The sequence below is a fragment of the Prosopis cineraria genome, unplaced genomic scaffold (genome assembly GCF_029017545.1).
Source record: "Prosopis cineraria cultivar Desert tree isolate PC_DT_omini unplaced genomic scaffold, ASM2901754v1 PC5, whole genome shotgun sequence".
Classification (NCBI taxonomy): Eukaryota; Viridiplantae; Streptophyta; class Magnoliopsida; order Fabales; family Fabaceae; genus Prosopis; species Prosopis cineraria.
The window spans coordinates 6965545-6989935 of NW_026555336.1; the positions used below are offsets into that span (position 1 = coordinate 6965545).

At 32.9% G+C, this 24391-nt stretch overlaps 2 protein-coding genes across 2 annotated transcripts; both read left to right on the forward strand.

Annotated features, from left to right (window-relative positions):
• The first annotated feature begins 4827 nt into the window (after nucleotides 1–4827).
• On the forward strand, nucleotides 4828–5493 carry LOC129311514 (pathogenesis-related protein 2-like). Its single transcript, XM_054953844.1, has 2 exons — nucleotides 4828–5085; nucleotides 5186–5493. Exons 1-2 carry the CDS (start codon nucleotides 4902–4904, stop codon nucleotides 5491–5493), a joined length of 492 nt encoding a protein of 163 aa, XP_054809819.1. The 5' UTR covers nucleotides 4828–4901.
• A 10501-nt stretch (nucleotides 5494–15994) lies between these two features.
• Nucleotides 15995–16804, forward strand: LOC129310281 (pathogenesis-related protein 2-like). Its single transcript, XM_054952092.1, has 2 exons — nucleotides 15995–16287; nucleotides 16387–16804. The coding sequence occupies exons 1-2, from the start codon at nucleotides 16104–16106 to the stop codon at nucleotides 16686–16688; spliced, it is 486 nt and encodes a 161-aa protein (XP_054808067.1). The 5' UTR covers nucleotides 15995–16103; the 3' UTR covers nucleotides 16689–16804.
• The last annotated feature ends 7587 nt before the right edge of the window (nucleotides 16805–24391 follow it).

The following is a 24391-nucleotide window of genomic DNA, read 5'->3' on the forward strand; positions in this document are numbered from 1 at the left end:
AAAGGCGGTGGCATTTTTATAATTATCGTGAATTATGTGACACTTTTTACACCGGGTGTCCAGGCACCCGGTGTAAAAAGTTATCTTTTTACACCGGGTTCCCCCACCCGGTGTAAAAAGTATAGTTTTTACACCGGGTGCCTGGACACCCCGTGTAAAAAGTGTCCTTTTTACACCGATGCCCCCACCAGGTGTAAAAAATATACTTTTTACATCGAGTTCCCAGGCACTCGGTGTAAAAAATATACTTTTTAACCAGGTGGGGGAACTCGGTGTAAAAAGTATATTTTTTACAACGGGTGGGGGCACCCGGTGTTTTACACCGCGTGTCCAGGCACCCAGTGTAAAAACTATACTTTTTACACCGGGTGCCTGGACACCCGGTGTAAAAAATATTTTTTAAATTCATTTCTCCCTTCATTCATCAGTTCCCTCGTGCCCTCCCTCTCGTCTCCCCTTCGTCCACCCACTCCCCCTCCCCCTCGTCTTCTCCCTCGCCGGCCGCCCTCCCCCCCATCCGCCCAGCCTTCCCACCCGTCCGCCGAGCCTCCTCCCCCTCCTCCCCTCGCCACCCACTCCCCCTCCCCCTCGGTCCGCCCAGCCCCCTCCTCCTCGTCCGCCGCCCCCTTCCCCTCCCCCTAGGTCCGCCCGGCCGCCCCCTTCCCCTCCCCCTAGGTCCGCCCAACCCCCTCCTTCTCTCCCTCATCCCGCCTCCCCCTCCCCCTCCCACTCCCCCTTCCTCGGCCGCCTATCCCTTCCCCCTCGTCTCGCCGCCTGTCCCCCTCCCACTCCCCCTTCCTCGGCCTTCCCCCTCCCCCTCGTCCCTTGCCCACCCCCCCTCCCCCTCTCCCCTTGCCCACCCCTTCACTCTCCCGCCCCCCTGCCCCTCTCCCTCCCTCTTGCCCCCCTCCACGACTCCTTCTCCCTCCCTCTCAGTGTTGAGCCGTTGCTGCAGCTACCACCACCCAGGTATGTGTTGAATATAAATTTTTAAATTTTATAATGTTTAAATTTAGTTTTTAATGATATTGATTGTTGCTGGGAGTGCTGTTAGTGGCTTCATAAAGCCTCAAGTTGTTGCATGTGATTCATTTATTTGGTTTAAAATTGTTAATTTTCTCGTGTAAAATTTTTTAAAACTTTTGGGAAGTCCAATGTTTAGGGGAGACTCTGTCGAAATTTTTTTTAAATTTATTCTTTCCTCTAATTTTTTTAAATTTAGTTTTTAATGATATTGATTGTTGTTGGGAGTGCTGTTAGTGGCTTCATAAGGTCTCAGGTTGTTGTATGTGATCATTTATTTGGGTTAAAATTGTCAATTTTCTCTTGTAAATTTTTTTTAAAAGTCTTGAGAGATCCAATTTTTAGGGGAGATTCCGCCAAAATTTTTTCAAATCTTAATTTAATTAGGAACTTAGTTTTTTAAACTAGTTTGAAGATAATAACATTAGTTATATTCTTTAGGAGGTGACATATGGATCGTAGTTGGATGAATGCTAGATGAACAAGTGACGAGTATGATAATGGGGTGAAAGAATTTTTGGAATTTGCTAAGAAAAATATTGTTGACAATAGTGAAAGGTTCTATTGTCCTTGTGTTAATTGTTTGAATGAAAGGAAACTAGGTGTTCCCGAAATAAGAGAGCACTTAGTTTGTGATGGGATTTGCAAAAATTATACAATATGGATTTGGCATGGTGAACGATTGGAAAATTATAGTAACACATCTCAATGTGTGGGAGTTGATAATCTTGATGATGAAGTAGAAATAAATGAAGATCGATTAGAGCACATGATCCGTGATGTTGGGGAAGAGGCTTTTGAACGAGCAAATGTGTATGATAACTTGTGCACTGACGCAGAGAAGCCTCTATACCCGGGGTGCACTGATTTTAATTTGTTATTTGGGGTGTTAAAACTAGTTACCTTAAAGGCAAGAGTTGGGTGGAGTGATCAAAGTTTCACATGGTTGTTAGAGTTACTTCAAATAATGTTTCCGAAGGGCAATTTACTACCAAATCGTTATTATGATGCTAAGAATATCTTGTGTCCAATGGATATGAAGTATGAAAAAATACACGCATGTCCTAATGATTGTGTGTTGTACAGAAAAGAGCTTGAAGGGGAGGAGAAGTGTCCGAAATGTAAGGCACCACGGTACAAAGAGAAGGGGGCTCCTACAAAAGTCTTATGGTATCTTCCAATTATACCAAGGTTCAAGCGTTTGTTTGCAAATACTAATGATGCAAAGAACTTGATGTGGCATGCAAATGAGAGAATATCTGATGGAAAACTTTGACATCCAGCCGATTCTCCTTAATGGAAGAAAATTGATCAATTGTTTCCTGAATTTGGCAATGAGCCAAGGAACTTGAGGCTTGGACTTTCTACCGATGGAATGAATCCTTATGGTAGTCTTAGTAGTATTCATAGTTCATGGCCTGTTCTTTTGGTGATTTACAATCTATCACCTAAGTTGTGCATGAAACGGAAGTACATGATGCTATCCATGTTGATTTCGGGACCAAAACAACCGGGAAATGATATTGATATTTACCTAAAACCTCTGATTGAAGATTTGAAAGCGTTGTGGGAGGTAGGTGTGGAAATGTTTGATGCAAAGGTGATGCTATACTTTATTAATATGTTCAACCATTAAGATTTCTTACTAATTTTTTATGATTTGTTCTTATATAGAGTCATAGACAATCGGTGAGGACGAACTTGTGCGGTCTATATGTCATGAGGCACATGCTCAATATTATCACATTAGGCATGACCGAATTTACAAAAGAGGTAAATATATATATTTTTAAAAATTTTATTTTATTATGTTATTTGAGATTGATTAATATGCCTACTTTATGAATTAAATTTTAGATGTTTGATAATTCGGATGCATTTTCTGAAGTTGAAATTGAAGACATCCGCATACGTTAGGCAACCTATTTTGTGGAGAACTTGTGAGGTTTTTTGTTACTTTTAGACATGTTTTAATTTTGATAGTTGACATAATTTAGAAAATTATTAGTTTTCCTAATAGTTAAATAATTTTGTATAGTTGATAAATACTTGATAAACAATTGTAAATGAATTGAGCTGTCTGATTTGGCAATTTTTATGCACAGGAATGGCAATTTTGACAATTTAGAAAATTATTAGTTTTTTTAATAGTTAAATAGCTTTGTATAGTTGATAAATACTTGATAAACAATTGTAAATTAATTGGGCTGTCTGATTTGGCAATTTCTATGCACAGGAATGGGTAAAATCAATGAAATAAATATAATATAAAATAAAATAAAATACTTTTTACACTGGTTATTACCACAACCGTTGTAGAATATAATATTTTTTACACCGGTTATGGTCACAACTAGTGTAAAAAGTGTATCTTTTACACCGGTTTCGATCCCAACCGATGTAAAACGTGCAGCTTTTACACCGGTTCCGATCCCACCAGTATAAAAAGTGTACCTTTTACACTGGTTCCAATCCCAACCGGTGTAAAAGGTGCACTTTTTACACCGGTTGGGATCGAAACCGGTGTAAAAAGTTAAAGTAATTTTTTTTTTAATTTTCTTGTATATAACTTTCAACATCGGCTCTATAACCGATATAAAAAATTTAATTTTTATATCGGGTTTATAACCGATGTAAAAAAAGAGACTTTTTACATCCCCTGGAACAACATCGTCTCGTTAACCGCTGTAAAAAGCCATTTTTGTACTAATGTCTACATCGATGGCTAATTTAAAGCAAATTAAGAAACTATACGAACAGATTCTGGAATAGACATATATTGTGGTGTTATTTTTTATTTGGTTGGTTTTAGGATAAAAGGTTAAAAGTCATTTTTTATCTATAAATTTTATTTAAAAGGTCACTGAATACTTTAAATTTAAACTAGGTCAATTCCGTTTCTCAACGCTATAGATTATCTCACTCGTTAACTTGTCTTTTTCTCACAATCTCTTTATCATTAATGGATCTCACATTACAATTTTTTAATATTTTTTATTACAAAACATTAAGTTGAGGGTGCTTAACGATCCTTGAGGCAAAAATGAATCTTAACCCAATCAAAAATAATAATAATAAGATATTAAAAAAAATGGTGAAATCCACTGATAACAAGTGTTAGGCATTTTTAACATTAGAGTAATAAGAGAGAAAATCTTTAACATTAAGGGATAAAATTAACCCATATTCAACTCTATAATAAAATGACCCATCAAGTAAAATTGAGAGACAAAAATAACTTTTAACTCTATAATAAACATATGGAGCTCTTTTCTGTGACCCGTCATGACCATCAACTTAATTAGATATGGTATTGTAAATTAAAGTTGCATTACTTGATTAATACATGCTCCCTCTATTTAAAAATATAAAATATTTTTTTAAAAGTTGGATGTTCAAAAATATAAGACACTTTTAGTTTTTTGAAGTATAATCATTGCCTTTTTTCAAAGTATTCCTATTGATAATAACTTTATATTTATTATAGAGTGTTTAATAAGAATAAATATAAAAATATGATTAATTTAAAAGTAAGTAATTATTTTATTGAGAGATGAAATTTGATTAAAAATATTTTAATTTTTTTATTTTTTTTACTAGCAATATATAGTCCAAGTCTATCATCATACTATTCAGGTCAAAAAAAAAATTCTATCTTTATACTGGGGATTTTTCAAATTTAAAGGTAGAAACCTCTTCCCCAAGAAATATACCTAGTGATGACTTCGCACACCTATATTGCCTATAAATAAATACCCTGCCTCTCCTAAGAAAATCGCCCAACACAGTCTGATAAATCTTCTTCTTCTTCTTCGTCTCAAAACCTCATAGCCCTAGCTCAATGCTGCCTGTGCTTTGACCTGTGTTTATCATAAATCATGGGTGTGTTCACTTACGAGACAGAGACCGTCTCTGTGGTACCTCCTGCTAAACTATACAACACTTTTGTAAAACAATTCGACACCATCTTTCCAAAGGCTAATCCCTCCGTTAAAAGTGTCCAAGTCATTGAAGGCACTGGAGGCCCTGGAAGCATCAAGAAAATCACTTCCGTTGGCCAAGGTTAGTATCAAGGAAATCAACACGATCAATTGCTAATCAAGAGGATGCATGCATGCATGCATGCATGTATGTATGTATGTATGTTAATGGATGGATGCAGGAGGGAACGCCATTGATGTGTTACACAAAGTAGATGAAATTGATGAGGCAAACCTTAGATACAATTACAGCGTAGTAGGAGGAAATAAATTTCCAGAAAGCTTGGAGAAGGTGTGCTTTGAGACGAAGGTGGTGGGAGGCTGTGACGGCGGATCCATCGTGAATTTCGTCATCAAATACCATACAAAAGGGAACTCACCGCCAGCGGAGGATCTGGTCAAGAGAGGCAAGATGAGGGGGGAACAGCTCTTCAAGGTCGTTGCAGATTACATTGTGGCAAGCCCCGACTTTAACATAACTAGCTGCTAGGGTCTTTGGTTGCGGCAACTATGGCAAATTATATATTCTAGGGTCTTGCTTTAATATATACTGTGATGAGTCTTATTTTGGGATCTTGCAAGATAAATATGATTCGTAAGTACTGTGGGGGGTTTTTAAAAAGTTAATTTTTTAAGATGAATTTTTCTTTTAAACTTCTATGAGCAGTGATGCTTTTGTTTAGGGGTTAAATATGTCACGACAAAGATTTTTTTTTGAAATAAAAAAATACTAAATCATAGACAGCTTGCAAGTTTAATAAGGTTTTTAAGTGTCATGGTGTGAAGCTATTAAGACCGTCGTCTTTCAAATAAGATATATTATTGTTATGAGTCTTATGTTAAGCAACTTGAATGTTGCAAATTATACATTCACAGTTGTATTTTGTGTTGTATTTTGTCATGAGTGATTGATTGTCATGTAACTTATACTATACAAGGAATCATTATATTTAAATCGAACCACTCTAGTATACCCATGAGCCAGTTCTTTAGTTGGTCTGATCAAGGAAGCAAACCAGGATTACAGTAACATGGTTTTGTTGTGGTAATTGAATGTGTGTGTTAAAAGAAGTCTCACATTACCTAAATGAAGAGTACTTTTAGTGTATAAATATTAAGGAATGAAATAAATTAGTAAAATGAGTTTGGAAAAAAAGTGGGTTCATGCACACGAAATAAGCCAATTTAGGGTAATTGTAATTGAAATCAATTGATTCACCCCTTTGCACGCGAGTTCAAGAGTCATTGAGTTTTTTTACTAGATTATTTTTATAAAAAATAAAAAAATTATTTATTTTTTGAGCCTACTGGAAACTTCATTTTTTAGCTGTCTGGAGTTTGAATTCAAATCGTAAACATTTTTTGGCTATTAAAACAAATTCTTGAAACGAATGAATAAATTCTTTAAACGTGTTTGTCCACCAATGTCTTCAGGCAATTGTTTACATGATTTTTATGTTTGTATAATCGATGAATTAATCTAATAAATGTAATGCTACCCAACGTTTGTCTTTGTGTAACTGATAAATTAATCTAGTAAATGTTGCCCAACATTCATCCAAGATCTTGGCCTATATATAGGCATGCATGCGGCCTAAACTAGACACCAACCTCTTGAGCTTTTGGGGCATTTCTCTCCTCCTCCAACTTCTCCTGTGTTCTTGTTCTTCACTTGAGTTTGTTTCCCGTTAGTGCTTGCTATTTTGATGCCTTGCTTGTACAGGAAGTGCTTGTTTAATTTTGAAAAACTACTGGTCTATTATCCTGGTGTGTCAAAATAGTTCTTAAAAATAATGTCCCTTGACATGACTCAAATAACTCAGCTCACAATTTACCTTCATATCGCCAACAGGTTTAGCCCAATTAACCTAAAAGACTGGCCAACCCCATTGGGTCAATCAATTCACTGGCTTGTTGGAAAAAATTAAAAAGGAAGAAAAAACCAGCGACCAAAAAGAAGAATAAAAGAAAAGGGATTAAAAACATGGACGAATAAAGGAAAAGGCATGAAGAAAAAGGAAGTGGGGTAAAAGAAAAGAGATTATAAGAAGACATAAGGAAAGAAAAGGTAGAGGAATCGGTACACACACCCACACACGCCAAAGCTATGACCCTTTTTTTTTTTAATTAGAAGGCTATGAAAAAATTGTGTAGATAGATATATTAAGTCATATCAACGTATAAAAAGTTATTATAATCAAAAGGTAGACTATTAAAAATATGAACAATTGAGTTGTCAGGAAAGGTTAATAGGTCATTCAATCTGCGCATTTGTTAGTCTTTCTGAAAACGTAATCAAAAGTGATTGACCAATTATACATAAGAAGATCTCTGACTTTGTTAATAATTGCAGCAAGTGGATGAATAATAGAAAGCTCATTGCGTATGGGCACAATTGCTTCACTAAAATCCGAATAGACATTGACTCTATTAAACTTCTCAGCCTAGCAAATACTGAATCCTTCAAGAATGTCCATAAGGTCGGCTGCTATACTAAGATGGTAGTCAAAAAATTTAGAGAAGTCCTTAATCTAATTGTCATGGTTATCTCGAATAAGACCACCATAAAAAGCAGCTCCTTGATAGAGCTATCTATATCAAGTCTTATCCAATTTTTTTAGGAAGAAACTATTTAGCTTTTGTTTTATCTTCCTGTTGAGTTAAAAAATTAATTTTAAATTAAAAATATTGATTATTGAGAATATTTTGTATATTGAAGAAGGTAATGTTTCTCTCACTAAATTGGAGGTATTGATTATTTAGTCAAAAAAGCCATGACTTTTTCAACTTCTCGCATCTACGATTTTTGTTGCATTAGAGGGAAGATGAAACCTGCACGCAAAAAGCCAGACGGAGGAGGAAAATGATGATCGGAGGAGAAATTTTAAATTAATATTTTTAAAACGTGCCATTGATGGCTGTGATTGACCTCGACAAGGCTCGGAACTAGACAATGCATGCATCAAGGCTGGACGATCTGGATCAGGAAAAGAAAAAGACAAAAAGAAAATTGAGCAAAAATAGTTGGATCTTAGTTATTTCAGATTTTTTTAATCGAGAATGATTGCCTAGAATCTCATATTATCTTAAATCTACTAATGCATGAACAATATAATAATTTTTTCTCTTAAAGGTAAAATACACAAGTTCTTCATATTAAATACACCCAAATGCTAAGTCACTGCACAAGCAATCAACGTCAGCCTAGCTTTGTCGGGTTTCAAACAGTGCCCAGCAATGAGGGAAAGAAAAAATAAATATCATATTTTAATTTAAATTTTAAAATTTAAATTTATAAATTATTTTTTATTATATATTATTTATTAAATTTAATTTTAATCGATATAAAAAAATTTAAATTCACTCACACTTAAGCACCTAACAATCCACTTTCATTTGCTTCAGGAAAATTCGTGGGACGCTGAGTTTGCTTGACTTATGATATGGCACTGAATGACGTCATTAAATTGGGGCATCACTTTTCCTCCATTTTGTTCGTTTGTTGTACGGTTCCTTTTCTTTTTTATTATCTTTTTTTTTTTATGTTACTAGTTTCACAACGGTGAGGGTATATTAAATCATCATATGATTGAGACATCAGAATATTATATAAGAAGTAAATGTGCAGCAATGCAAGAAAAAAAAATAACTCAAATATGCGGAAAAAAAAATCATGATCATACTTGTTATTTATAATATAATTAGGATTATATTGTAAAAGTAAGTGTGAATATGTAGATTAAAGAGCAACATGCAAATAATATTATGCATGTCGTTCATATACATGATAAATGAATGTAATTAGTTAACTAATATTAATAAGGAAAAAACTTAATTATATGCTTGGCTATATATACTTAAAATACTTATTTTCAATTAAATCAAGATATGTATATCATTTATAGATTATTTATTATATAATAAATTATTGTTATTAATATTATTAACACATTAAAATATAATTGTTTTGATTTTATTAGATAAAGTACATTAAATATATAAGGCTAAGCACCTAATTAAATATATTTCTTTTCTTTCAAATCAGGACAAATTGACTACTGCAGCTCAAGCATGGTGTTAATCTTTCTTGATAGAAATGTTGATGTTGTGATTAAAATTGGGATTAGTGAGGGTAATAGACAGATTGGCTTGCTAAGAAAAGTATGTGAATTAATTTGACACTTGTCTTACTCTTAAGATGTCACCTAGGAAGCTTCTCTCTTTGTTATATAGAGATTCTGTGGGGAATTCAGTCCCTCGTTTTATATATTAGTGAATGATATTGTGTGGGCTTAGCTCTGTTTTCTACAAATTAAAAAACTTATGTATGTATATTTTGGTAATTAAAATATTTTTTATTTTCAATTATTTTTTTTTCAAGGTTTAGATTTTTTATTTATTTCATTATTTCTAGTTCTTTTTGTGCTACTATTAATTTAGAAAGTTTATTTGATATTACTTTTCTTATAAAATATCTATATATAATTTCATAAGTCTTTTTTTGTATCTTTGTAGTCATTTTTCACAATTCGCAAGGTTCATTAGTCTCTTGTTTTCAGTTGGGCTTTTTTTCATGTGTAGTTGTAAAGCCCATCTTCTAAAAGCTTAGCGTGCTCTTCTTTTACTATCTTTATCATTCTCGTATGTTGATGTTTTTGCTTTGACCCATAAAATTTAGAATTTGTGGGTGTGTGTTTCTAATAGTTTCCTTTATGGTTTGATGAAATGTGATCTTTCATTCAAAAAAAAAAAAAAGAATGCTGTAAGTGTATTTGGGTTAACATGTGAGTTTTGCCTCAAGCTCAACTATTTAGGCCTAAAGAAGTAATTTTAGCCCAAGCTCACATCAATTTTTTTTAGAGGAGAGGTAGTTACTTGATAAGAAGAAGAACTAATCCACCACTTTAAAAACAACGAAAACTGAATGAAATTTTGGAGAAAATTGTAGCTAGTGGCATAAAAAAAAGCATGAAACTAAGGAAAAATTGCCATTTTGTGCCAATAGAAAGGAAGCCACCACACACATATGTGGTCAACACAATCTTTCTTAGCACTTCAACAACTTATCCCAAAAATTTACTTGTTTAGCGCAAAACTCAAACCTTGATCTTGCGTTATAACATCATAAATTTTTTCATTAGTAATTATTAGGGTTTTAAAGAGTAATTTGGTCAATTTAGATAAATTATTATTTAGTGAGATTTATGGAGACTAATATGATTTTTGGATCCTTGGACAGCCTTAGAAGAGGGCTAGGTCAAGGTTCAAGCAAGCCATGGCACGGAAAGAAGCTTAAAATTTCATGGGGCTTTTTGTGCCATGCGCTGTAGCGGGCGAGTCAGTGCGCAGCGGCGCACGTGCAAAATCTGTACTTATCATATGCGAAAACAGATCAAAAACAGAAGAAAAAGAGAGAGATAATGAGAGAGCGATGGAGAAAAGCTTTTGGTCTACTAGGGCACAATCCTTAGGCTACTTTGAGGGCATTTGGAGCTTAAATCACCATTGGGTAAGTTGTTTATTCCCTCTTCTCCCTCTTTTATGTGAAAATCTAAACATTTGGGGTAATAGGGGCTTTGATTTCAGTTCTCTTGGGTTTAGACCAAACCCATTGGTTTATTTAAGATCTTAGGGAGTTAAATCAAGCTTCTAACCCTAAGTTTATGAGTTTTGTAGTGATTGAGAATTTTTGATAGGGGTTTGGACGAACCCTAAGTATAATTTAAGGATTTTAAGATAATGTGGGATATTGATTAGCAAATTTGATGTGTTGGAATGTGTAGTAGGATGGTTAGAGTGTGTAGGAATGGTTGGTAATGTTAGAAAAAGGAATTTGAGTATTTTAAGTACTTAGCACCTAGAGGATTCAGAGTTATTCGGAGAGATAATTGACAATTGTCACTTATTGGTGTAGATTGAGCATTGATCGAGCCTTATTGTGCATATAGAACGCATGGAGCTAATATTAAGCCACGATAATCCTTTTTGTGTGACAAAGGGTTAAGGTAACCATATAGTTTATTGTCTTTATTAACTATCATAACTGTGTAGAAGTAGTTTTAAATGATAAAGTTATAGTTTTGAAGAGTTTTATGCATAATTTGACATTGTAAATGATTTTTGTAAGAAAAAGTATTGTGTAAATGGTTATTGTTTTTAATTGAAATGTGTATACTATGTACATAAATGCGATATGAAAATGTGATGAAAAATGAGGAATTTATGAAAGAGCATGATCATAAGGGGTAGAAGTTCACCCAAGATCTATGAAAATATATGTGTGTGGAGATATGTGAGTGAAAAATTTATATGGTCAGGCTGACATTATGGGTTATCCGGTGCAGCAATATATGGGACTGTTACTATGGGTCATCCGAACAGTCTGGCAACTCTCTAATACCCATTAGGGTGTGGTTAAGAGTCAACGACGCCTCTATTACAAGTGTGTGAAGAGGAAAAAAATCATAATCCGTAGAAGGGTTAAATTACCTTTAGCCGGGTATTTTTATCACTAAAAGTGTGCTCGGGTCAACAAGTAGTTGAACCAGGAGAGCCTATGATTTCGTGTCGGGAAGCATTGGAGGTTTGGTGGTTAGATGATCATGCTAGTGTAAAACTATATGTTTTGTTGAGAAGAGATACATATATCTTATAATTATGGTATGCTTGTATTACTATCGTTTTGATACTTTTTCATGGTTATTTATGGTAATAAATATTTGATGAGCTATATTGGTTACTGAGATGTTTATCTCACCCCATGGTTATATTTTACAGGTGAAGGTTTCAGTAGGGATAAGGAAAAAGAAGGGGCATTTGAAAAGTAAAGAGCATCATTGTATAGCTTTTTCCTTTTCTCTTTTTGTGTATTATAATGAATATTGTCACTAAATATTGACAATGTAGGAACATGACATTATTTGGAAATCAGTTGTATGAATTTGTGATAAGTGTGTATGTCTTGGTCCAAGATTGGTGTTATGGATTAGATGTGTGCTTGGCCAAGTTGCTTACAAGTGATATATGTATATATATATATATATATTAAGTGTTTTGAGTGTCAAAATGACTAATTGATTGATGTGTTGAATTTTATCCACCCCGTTATGTTATTATCAAATGGGAGTTTGGTGGTTATTTTGAGCATAATTGCTTAATTGTATGATATAAATGGATTGTTATGTGGTGTGTGGTCCATTTGAGGTGATTAAGGTGTCTTTGGGGCTAATGGCATTATATATTGTGAGTTGGACACCATAATATGTGCTTTGTTGTGAAAACAAATCATTTTAGATTTGGGTGTTCATCTTTTAAACAAATGATTGTTTGAGTGTGAACCAGTGCCATTAGCTAGGGGGCTCAAAGAGTTTCGTGTGGATACTTGAATCGCTCAAATCAGATGTCGAATGACGAAACGATGCGCTCTGAAAGTTTAGAGAAAAGTTATGATAGCAGGTGCGCACCACGGTGCATGATTGTTGCGCTACCACGCAAGAGGCCCTTGAGGGATTCATCCCTTTGTGCCATCCGTCGTGACAGATGGACCAGTATTTATTGAAAAATGGCGTTTAAGCCAGTTTTTGATGTAATTTGTTTCCTATGCTTTCGTATTTGCTCTTAATCGATTTTTAACCATGGTTTGAGCTCAAACAATATTTTCAAAAAGGGTTTTTTTTAGGATTCCAATGTTTTAACTAATTATTTTTAAATCTTTGAGTTGTACTAACTTATTCAGAGGATTTTATTTAATCTGAGTTATCACAATGATATGTGAGTGTTGTCCTGATAATGTCAAGGTGGACATTATATGTGTCACCCCCAAGCTTGCCTAACGCTACTCTTTTTATCTTTCAACTAATTCAACATAGCGCCCTTAATGCACCGTGCATCTAGCAAAGAGCAGTAAGTTCTCTATCAACCAGCAGAGCACTAACTCCTAGCAAAATAACAATAATAATGTGCCAATACTTTCTCATTTCTTTTTCTATCTTTTATTTCCTATAATTTCTCTTTTATTATTATCAATATTATATTTGCTTCTCTCACCATGCAAGTCTTGTAGGTTTCTCCATATTTGTTTCTACATTTCCTTCATTTTTAAGAATTTATATTCAGGGAAATTATGATAAAGAAGTCGAGGAACTCACTATTTGATTTAGAAGTCAGGTAAATAGCACCTTTTAAAGACATGCTCCTATGGCATGCTCAACCACAGCAAACAATTTTTTGGCATGCCTTATGGGACCCATACATGTGTACCAATGGCACCACCACGAGTCAAATATTTTGAATATGAGGATGATTTCCTTGAACTGGTGACTTAGAGGATTGTCATAAGTAATGGGCTCTATAAGAGCCAGCGATTTAGGAACCAAAACACCCATACATTGGTGCTCTAATAGAGTCATGAATCGACATATCCTTAGAATCATTGAACAGGGCTTCCCAAGTGCCATTGCTTTGGGAATCAGAATACTCAAAGGTGATTTAGGAACCATAATACCTAAAGAACCGTGCTCTAGAGATCAACGCTCCAGCAGAGTCATGGATTGGCATACCCCTAGAATTAGTGACTTGGATTCCTTAAAAGCTAGTAATTTGGGAATCAAAATACTGAAAGAATTGTGCTCCAGTGATCCACACTCAAGAAGAATCATAGAACCAACCAATACCAAACTATGTCTTTATGAAACCGTCATGAAACCAAATGATTGAATTGAAAAACAATGCTAGGGCTTGCAAAGTTGAAGAGCTAGGAGCAATTCTAAGCTACTAATTTTCAAAGGTAAAGTTGTGAAAACTTGGAATTATGTTATGCAAAAATTTACAATTTGGTAATCCTTTTAGATTAATCCCTTGATTACCTTAATCTTGGAATTAATTGAAAATTAGTACGAGAGACTTTACATGCATGATTGACACAATCTCTCTGAACACTTCAACAACTCAACCCTAAAATCTACTTGTCCAATGCAAAACTTAGACCTTGATCCTGTGTCACCTTAAGCTCTTTCAACGTGACACTTTTTATCCTTTAGCAAATTCAACATAGTGCCATTAAAGCACCATGCATTTAGCAAAGAATAGTGAGTTCTCCAGTAAGTAATAGAGCACTAACTCTGAGCAAAACATCAATAACAATTCGTCAATGTTTTTTTTTTAGTTTTTCATTTTTCATTTCTTGTAATTTCTCTTTTATCATTATCAATATTATTTCTGTTCTTACTAAGCAAGTTTTGCATATTTCTCCATCTTTTTTTCCTTATTCCTTTTACTTTTAAGCATTTGAATTCAAGAAAATTGTGATAAAGAACCCAAAAATTGTGATAAAGCTGAGATGTAAAAATGAACTTTAATCCAATTAAAATTAATAATAAAATATTAAAAAAATGGTGAAACCCAAGCGTTAGGCATTTTTAACATTAGAATAATAAGAGAGAGAATCTTTAATATCAAGGGATACAATTAACCCATATTTAAGTATAGGGTGTCCAATGACCCATCAAGTAAAATTGAAATGTAAAAATAACTTTTAACTCTAGAATAAACACATGGAGGGATACAATTAACCCAAATTTAAGTGTAGGGTGTCTAATGACCCATCAAGTAAAATTGAAAGACAAAAATAATTTTTAACTCTAGAATAAACACATGGAGCTCTTTTCTGCAGCCGGACATAACCATCAACTTAATTATATATGGTATTGTCAGTTAAAGTCGTATTACTTGATTAATACGTGGTCCAAGTCTTTTGTTTTCTTTTGTTTTTTTTGTTTTGTTTTGTTGTGAGCAGCAATACATAGTCCAAGTCTATCTTCATACTATTTAGGTAAAAAAAAAAAAAGTCTATCTTCATACTGGGAATTTTTCAAATATAAAAATAAAAACTCTCTATGTTTAACCTTTTTACTATACTTATAGAAAATTATGAAATGGTAAAATACGAAGGAAAAACAATAACCAATCTTTTTACACAGAGTGATTAATAAAAAGGACCAATAATTTTTTTTAAAAGGTAACTTATATATAGAATCAAAAAAGTATCGGACAAAGTGAAATTTTGTTTTTAAAAAAAACAAGCTAAAGAAATGAAAAGTCAGAAAATCAAGTGACAATATATAGTTGATCCATCTCTGCATCGATGGCTCATTTAAAGCAAATTAAGAAACTATATGAACAGATTTTGAAATAGACATATATTGTGGTGTTATTTTTTATTTAGTTGGTTTTAGGATAAAAGGTTGAAAGTCATTTTTTATCCATAAATTTTACCCAAAAGGTCACTGAATATTTTAAACTTAAATATAGGTCAATTTTATTCCTCAATGTTGTAGATTATCTCCCTCGTCACCTTGTTTTTTCCCACAATCTCTTCATCAATCATTAGTGGATCTCACATTACAACTTTTTAATATTCTTTTATTATAAAACATTGAGTTGATGGTGCCTAATGATCCTTGAGGTAAAAGCTGAAAGGTAAAAATGAATATTAATCCAATCAAAAATAATAATAAAATATTAAAAAATGGTGAAATTCACTAATAATAAGTGTTAGGCATTTTTAACATTAGAATAATAAGAGAAAGAATCTTTAATATTGAAAGATAAAATTAACCCATATTTAAATTTAAAGTGTCCAATGACCCATCAAGTAAAATTGAAAGGCAAAAATAAGTTTTAATTCTAGAATAAATACATGGAGCTCTTTTCTGTGGCTGTCATGACCATTAACTTAATTATATATGGTATTTTAAATTAAAGTTCGTATTACTTGATAAATACATAGTCCAAGTCTTTTGTTTTTTTTTTTTTGACCAGTAATACATAATCCAAGTTTATCTTCATAGTATTCAGGTCCAAAAAAAAAAAAGTTTATCTTTATACTGGGGATTTTTCAAATATAAAAATAGAAACCTCTTCCCCAAGAAATACCTAGTGATGACTTCGCACACCTATATTGCCTATAAATTAATACCCTGCCTCTCCTAAGAAAATCGCCCAACACAGTCTAATAAATCTTCTTCTTCTTCTTCTTCGTCTCAAAACCTCATAGCCCTAGCTCTCTGCTGCTTGTGCTTTGACCTGTGTTCATCATAAATCATGGGTGTGTTCACTCACGAGACAGAGACCGTCTCTGTGGTGCCTCCTGCTAAACTATACAGCACTTTGGTAAAGCAATTCAACACCATCCTTCCAAAGGCTAATCCCTCCGTTAAAAGTGTCCAAGTCATTGAAGGCACTGGAGGCCCTGGAAGCATCAAGAAAATCACTTCCGTTGGCCAAAGTTAGTGTCAAGGAAATCAACATGATCAATTGCTAATCAAGAGGATGTATGCATGCATGCATGTATGTATGTATGTATGTTAATGGATGGATGCAGGAGGGAACGCCATTGATGTGTTGCACAAAGTAGATGAAATTGATGAGGCAAACCTTGGATACAAATACAGCGTAGTAGGAGGAAGTATATTTCCAGACAGCTTGGAGAAGGTCTGCTTTGAGACGAAGGTGGTGGGAGGCTCTGATGGCGGATCCGTCGTGAAGTTGGTCATCAAATACCATACTAAAGGCGACGCGCCGCCGGCGGAGGATCTGATAAAGAGAGGCAAGATGAGGGGGGAACAGCTCTTCAAAGTCGTTGCAGATTACATTGTGGCAAGCCCTGACTTCAACGTGACTAGCTAGGGTCTTTGGTTATGGAAACTATGACAAATTATATGTTCTAGGGCTTTGCTTTAATATGTTTATGTGGTGGGTTTTAATTTGAAGCGAAATTATGCTACAATAATTAGATGCTTTAATTATACGTGTGTGTGTTGTAATGATGAGTCTTATTTGGGTATCTCATGAGATAAGTATGATTTATAAGTGTTAAGGGATTTTTAAAAAGTTAGTATTTTAAGATGAATTTTTCTTTTAAATTAATGTTAGTATTAATGCTTTTATTTAGAGGTCAAGTATATCACGGAAAAGATTTTTTTTAATGAAAAAAGTACTAAATCATAAATAAATTAAATAAGATTTTAAGTGTCATATTGTAAAGCTATCAAGGCCGTCATCTTTTAAATAGGATGTATTATTGTTATGAGTTTCATGTTAAGGAACTTGAATGTTGAAAATTATGCCTTCGTTGTTGTGTTTGTGTTGTATTTTGTAATGGGTGATTGGTTGTCATGTCATGTAGTTTAAACTATACAATAATAAACAATGAATCATGATATTTAAAATCGGACCAGACTAATAAATTAATGAGCCAATCTTTTGATTGGTCTAGTCAAGGAAACGAACCGGATTAAAGTAACATGGTTTTGCCCAGGCAACCCCACAAAAACCAGCCAACCTGTGGGGTTAATCAATCTACCGGCTTGCTGGGAAAAAATAAAAAAGAAAGTAAAAACAAGCGACCAAAGAAGAATAAAAGAAACGGAATTAAGAACATGGATGAATAAAAGAGAAGTCATGACGAAAATGAAAGGGTTAAAAAGAAAAGAAAAGAGATTATAAGAAAATATAAGGAAAGAAAAGGTAGAGGAATCGGATATATACCAAAGCTCTGACTTTTTCAACTTTTCGCATCTACGATTTTTGCTGCATTAGAAGGAAGAGGAAAGCTGCACACAAAAACCAGACGAAGGAGGAAAAAGATGATCGGAGGAGAAATTTTAAATTAATATTTTTAGAACGTGCCATTGATAGCTGTGATTGACCTCTTCAAGCCTCGAAACTAGACGATGCATGCATCAACTGGACGATCTGGATCAGGAAAAGAAAAAAAGAAAATTGAGGAAAAGTAGTTGGATCTTAGTTTTCCAAATTTTTTCAAAGAAGAGTGATTGCCCGGAATCTCACATCATCTTAAATCTACTTTCACTTGAACAACCTAATAATCTTCCTTTTAAATGTGAATTTACAAGTTCTACATATTAAAGACATCCAAATACCAAGTCCCTACACAAGCAATCAAGGCTAGCTGCTTAGACTAGGAACAAGGGAAAGGAGAAACGAGTAAGATGAATAAATGAACGTCACATCTTAACTTAAAACCTCAAAGTTTAAGCTTGAGTATTTTTTTATTATATATTAGTTATTAAGTTTAATTTTATTCAATGTGTGAAGTCTTAAATCTACTTAATCACACTCAAACAACCTAACAATTCACCTTCATATCTGCACATGCACTTGAGAAATTTCCTATGGAAGTCATCTGCTTCAGGAAAATTCATGGGAAGCTGAGATTACTTAACTTCTGGTATTGCTCTGAATGACATCATTAACTTGGGGCATCACTTTTCCTCCATATTGTTTGTTAGTCACTTAGTTGAATTAACTTTTCTGGACAAGCTGGAATCACTTAATATGATTCTTTTTTTATTATCTTTTGTATGTAACTAGTTTTTGAACCGTGAGGGTATATTAAATCATATGATTGAGACATCAGAATATTATATAAGTAAAAGTGTAGCAATGCAAGAAAAGAATAACTCAAATATGCAAAAAATCATGATCTTACTTGTTATTTATAATATATTTAGGATTATATTGTAAAAGTAAGTGTGAATATATAGATTAAAGACCAATCATGCATATAATATTATGCAAGTTGTTCATATGTATGATAAATAATGAATGTAATTAGTTAACTTATATTAATAAGGAAAAAACTTATATGCTTAGCTATATGTATGCTAAAGATACTTATTTTCAATTAAATCAAGATATGTATATCATTTACAGATTATTTATTCTATAATAAATTATTATTAATATTGTTAAAATGTTAAAATTTTACTTGTTTTTATTTTATTAGATAAAAGTATATTAATAACATCAGGCTAAGTACCCATGTCTTACCCTATTAATAAATATTTCTTTCCTTCAAATCAGGACAAATTGACTACTGTAGCTCAAGCATGGTGTTAACCTTCTTCATAGAGATATTGATGTTGTGGTTAAAAATGTGTTTATAGAAGGTAATAGATGTACAGATTGGCTTGCTAAATAAAGTGTGTGAATCAGGTTGATACTTGTCTTACTCTTGAGACGTCTCCCACAGAGCTTGTGATGTAAAATGGGAAGGGGAAAGGGGAAGAGAGAGAAATAAGATAGGAAAAGGCCAAAACTCTCAAAATTTATAATTCAATAATACTCAAAAGTTAAATACAAATGAAAAATCTAACTCTACTTATAGAGCTCTAAAAATAATAAAATAATAGTAATTTAAATTCAAATCTTAAATTCTAAATTTAAATATAATCTTGAAGATATTAATATCTAAGATAACAATAAAATAAATAATAAATTCTAATTCTAATAATTCTAATGGATAAGTATCATTATTTAAATATCCCTAATGGATAATCCTAACATCTTAAAAAATTCTAATTGTCTTAAGACTTCATTAACCATTATCCCGTATTATATCGTTTCTCCCCCACTTGAAGAATGTGTCTCCCAATGAGTTAAAATTGAGGCACAAATTAGGTGGGAGGGACAGGTGGGATAAAATTTCATGCATGTGCATAGATCTTAAAATCCTTTCCAACAAATGAGATAGCGATGAACTGCATCATGTGAAGGACAACATTGATAATTTAGAATCTTTAGAAAACATTTCTAGCAGACAGGATATTGTTGAACCTTCATGTTAAGTGACAAGACAATCTTGGCAAGAGCAGCTTGTAGATGAGGTGAATTTGTAGTAAGGTGAGGTTGGTTCTGGCTGATCACAACTTAGAAAAGTGCCATTTATAAAGGACATAAAGGAACCTTTAGTGGAGTTTTTAATATAGCCTGTAATAATAAAGGTGCTGAAATGGATAAACCACTCTCATGATTAGGCTCCACAAGGATTACTATAGATTCCTTTAAATTTAAGGTAGGAATTTTAACCTCTTCTTGCTTATTACTTATTTTTGCTGATTTAGTGATTCCAAAATAGTTTGGAAACACTTCTTTAATTTTTTCAATTAAATGTGCACCTTCTTGAATTTAATGTTTTAGTTTAGCGTTGGATTTAGCATTGTGGTGTTTAACCTCAGTTATTCGCCTTTCAAAATTTAGCATAAAAACTTTCATCCTCAACAATCTATCGTGCATATCCAACCCTGCAATGTGCTTCACAACCACACCATTGGTCATATGCATACTAGTATTGTCATCATTTTTCAATTATTTTCCTTTAATAGCCTTCGTTATATTGTGGATGCCCAACACACCGAGGTGTGGTGCCATAATAATTTTGGCACTCCCTACATTAGCACTCATGATAATATCCCATATAAAATCATCAATATATGGACTGAAGATTACCTTTTAAATATTTTATATGATGACATGTGGTTTTAGGGAAGGTTTAGGTTATTTTATGAATCTCAATCAGAAAAGCAACACAAGGAAGGGAGGTGGACCTAGGCTCTAATATCAAATTGATGTGAAACAAGAAGGGAAAAGGGAAAGAGAGAGAAGAGAAAGGGGGAAGAGAGAGAAAGAAGAAGGGGAAAGGCCGATACTCCCAGAATCTGTAATTCAATAATACTCAAAAGCTGAATACAAATAAAAAACTTAACTCTATTATAGAGCTCTAAAAATAATAAAATAATAATGTATAGAGCTCTAAGTATCTTAATTAACCGTTATTTCAAATTCTATTAGCTTGTCTCTCTATTATATAGAGATTTTGTGGGGAATTTGGTCCCTTGTTTTATATATTAGTGAATAATATTGTGTGGGCTTAACCTTGTTTTCTATAAATTAAAAAAGGAATTATTATGTAATTTGAACCCTGAACTATAGGTTCAAAGATTATTTGAATTCTAAACTTTTAAAAAGTAAATTATGAACCCTAAACAATTAAAGTTGATGTAATTTCGCCTTCATTATTAAATTTAAACAAGCATCCATCAAATTTTTTAAAAATTAGGGCCTAATATGTAATTTTCTCAAATGCCATTGGGAGAGTGAAACTTGGTGAAAATCGCACATTAAATCTTAATTTTTAAGAAACAGAGAAGCGTTTGTTCAAATTTAATAGTGGGGATTAAATTATCCTAATTTTAATTGTTTAGAATTCATAATGTACTTTTTAAAAGTTTAGGATTCAAATCATCCATTAACATATAATTCAGGACTCAAATTGTATATTAACCCCTAAAAAAAATTTGTAAGTATAATTTGGTAACTAAAATATTTTTCTATTTTCAATTATGTTTTTTCCTCAAAGTCTAGATTTTTTATTTATTTTATTATTACTAGTTCCTTTGTGCTACTATTAATTTAGGAAGTTTAATTGATATTAATTTTCTTATAGGATACCAATGTATAATTTTGTGGTTCATTTTTTTGTACTTTTTGCAGTTATTTTATACAATTTTAAATCAACTAATGGTCAAAGTTATATTTTTTTAATGGCAGAGTGTACCATTTTTAAATGTTAAAGGAAAGAAATTGCACACATATATATTTAGGATATTAGACTCTCTTGAGTGAATAGTTGAAAAGTAAAAATACTTTTTAACCTTTTTTATATATCACATCCACTACTACAGAAAGGTGTATAATTGACGCCCTATAATTGACATTTATTTGAAAAAAATGACAAATAAAAAAGATAGAGAATACTTGACGGTTTTTATGAAACAAGCATCAAATATTTAAGTAAATACTTGACGGTTATTTAAAGATAACCGTCAAGTATATATATTTGACGTTTTTTATAAATAACCGTCATATAGATAACCATCAAGTATATATATTTGACGTTTTTTATAAATAACCGTCATATAAAGCTAAAATTTACACGTCGGTCTTCAATAAACAAACGTCAAATTAATAGTAGAAAAATAATTAAATTTTTTCACATACTTAACGCTTGTTTTGAAATAACCGTCAAGTATTGTCATTTAAATTCCTTTCAGATTTCTTTTTTGCTCTCCATTTCTACAAATCCTTCGTCTTTAGAAATAAATCCAGAGCCACCGAAACCCATTTTTCGTCACTCTAACTGCCAAAAAACACATTTTTGGTCTCGATTCTTGAGGGGTTTTTGATTCTCAGCCTCCATAAATCTCGTGGGCGCTCGTTCGTTTGGATTTTCGGTCTCTATCGCTCTACAATAGACTCTCATCTCTGTTTTTCTACACAATCGGTGTTCCCTCTTCTTGTTGAGGTAGGTTCTTGCTTTCCCAATCATTAATCTTCATTTTGAATGTATGGGTTGTTGATTTTGATTTTCATACATAATAAATAATTTCTGTGTTATTTATTTTGATCTGCATTGTTGTTCTTCTCAGTGAGTGTTTGAAGTTTTGAGTTTTTGGGTTCTTAATTATTGAATTAAGGGATCATCCAATTATTTTATTGATATGAGGAGATTCATTAAGAATATGAAAATAGTACACCACCTAATTACCTTGTTTTTAATATTTTTGATATTTTAAATTGATATTTATATAGTGTTTGATATGGTTTAATATGATTTTAATTAAAATTGAATTTCTTATTAATGTTGTTATTATTGTTGTTGGATTATATATAGTCTCATTATGGATAACTTAATTTTTTTAAAGACATAAAGACCTGGTAATACTCATTTTAAGCCGTTATATATACTATCAATTTTTTTAAATTATTCTTGAATATAACTTTATGTGTTTGTTGTTGTGGATGCTGTTGTTGTTGTCATTTAGATTAATAGGAAGAGGGGATAAGGCCCGAGAAACTCTCTTTTTTAAATTGTTATGCTATAGAAATTATTTCAATGGCTAGCATTAAAATATAATTATCAGTTTTAAACAAGATTAAAGAGGGAATGTGCAAACATGTGGTTAGTGACTTATTGACTAATTAATCTTTGTATCTAATTCTCCCACTATCTAGGAGTAGTCAAAGTCACTAATCATATTTCCCTCTTAATCTTTCTAGGAATTATGGATAAGGAATGGATATTTGTCAATTGTTTATCCAAGGAATATTGGGATGGGGTGGCAAATTTTGTTAAGATTGCAGTTAAGCATGCGGAGGATCCTACTAGGATTGTTTGCCCATGTTTAAAGTGTGGTCTTGTGAAGCGGGTTAGTCCAGATACTTGTGAAGAACACCTAGTGATTAATGGGTTGTATTGTTGAATGGTATATTTGTGAAGAGGCTGTTGACTTTTGTACTAAGTACCTGAGTCATATTAGCTATGTTGGGCTTCCAAAGTCTCGACATATGGGTAGAATAAGTGGAGAGGGGATCATGGGAAATAAAGTCATTACTATGTCAAGTATACAGTGGGAGCAAGCCCACTTATATGTGTTGCACAACACTGAAGAGGTTGAAGAGTATGTAGATAAGCATATGGCTGAACTTAGGAGGGACAATCTCAATAAATCATAAATTTGGTATGCTAGGGAACACAACAAAACTTTTACAAGATGGTTTAAGGAGCATATTCTTCAAAAGTTAAATGTTGATTCCAATTCAGTTTCTAATAAATTGAGATGGTTAGCTAATGGTCCAAGCAGACAGGCCATTTCTTACACTACTTACCTTGTCAACGGATACACATTTTATACAAGGGAGCAAGATGATAGGAGCACAATGCAAAAATAATGGTGTAACTCTTGTAGCTCATTCCATGCATATTTCCAGCACTAAGGATAAAAATCCTATCTATGCAAACATGTCATACTTTAGTGTAATTGAGCATATATGGGATTTAGATTACATATCCTTTCAAGTTTCAGTCTTTGGGTGCAAATGGATTAATTGAAAAAATGGCTTGAAATTTGATTACCAATTTGGCTTTGTACAAGTCAATTTAAATAAGGAAGGGTATAAGGATGAGCCTTTTATTTTAGCACAATAAGCCAAACAAGTATTTTATGTCCCTGACCCTGCTAATAAGGGGTGGTCTATTCTTATGTTACATGAAAAAATAAATGAAAATGTAGCAATTGAAGATGACCCATTCGAAGGGATATCAAATCAAAGTAACGACACTGTTAATGAAGCTCTATACATAAGAAATGATCACAATGAAGGCATTTGGATTTCAAAGAGGGGTAAATTATTTCAGCATAAGAAGAAAATATTTCAAGGAGGGGGGAGTAAAAAATCCAAGTTAAAGAAACGAAAAAGAGCAACTTGAACATGTAACTTTTGAATTAATTATGCCATTTTTGTTTCATATTTGAATTAATATAGTCGATTATATTTGAATTAATCATGGTTGATTAATTTTTTAAATTAATCATGGTTGATTAATTTTGGAATTTTATTGTGTTACAGGTAAATGGCTTCAGATTCTGAGTCCACTGAAATCCCTCCATCAGATCCCTCTACAACTTTTACTAATGCTCCGTCGTCACAAAAAAATTAGAATAGGAATATTACAATATCCAGCGAGG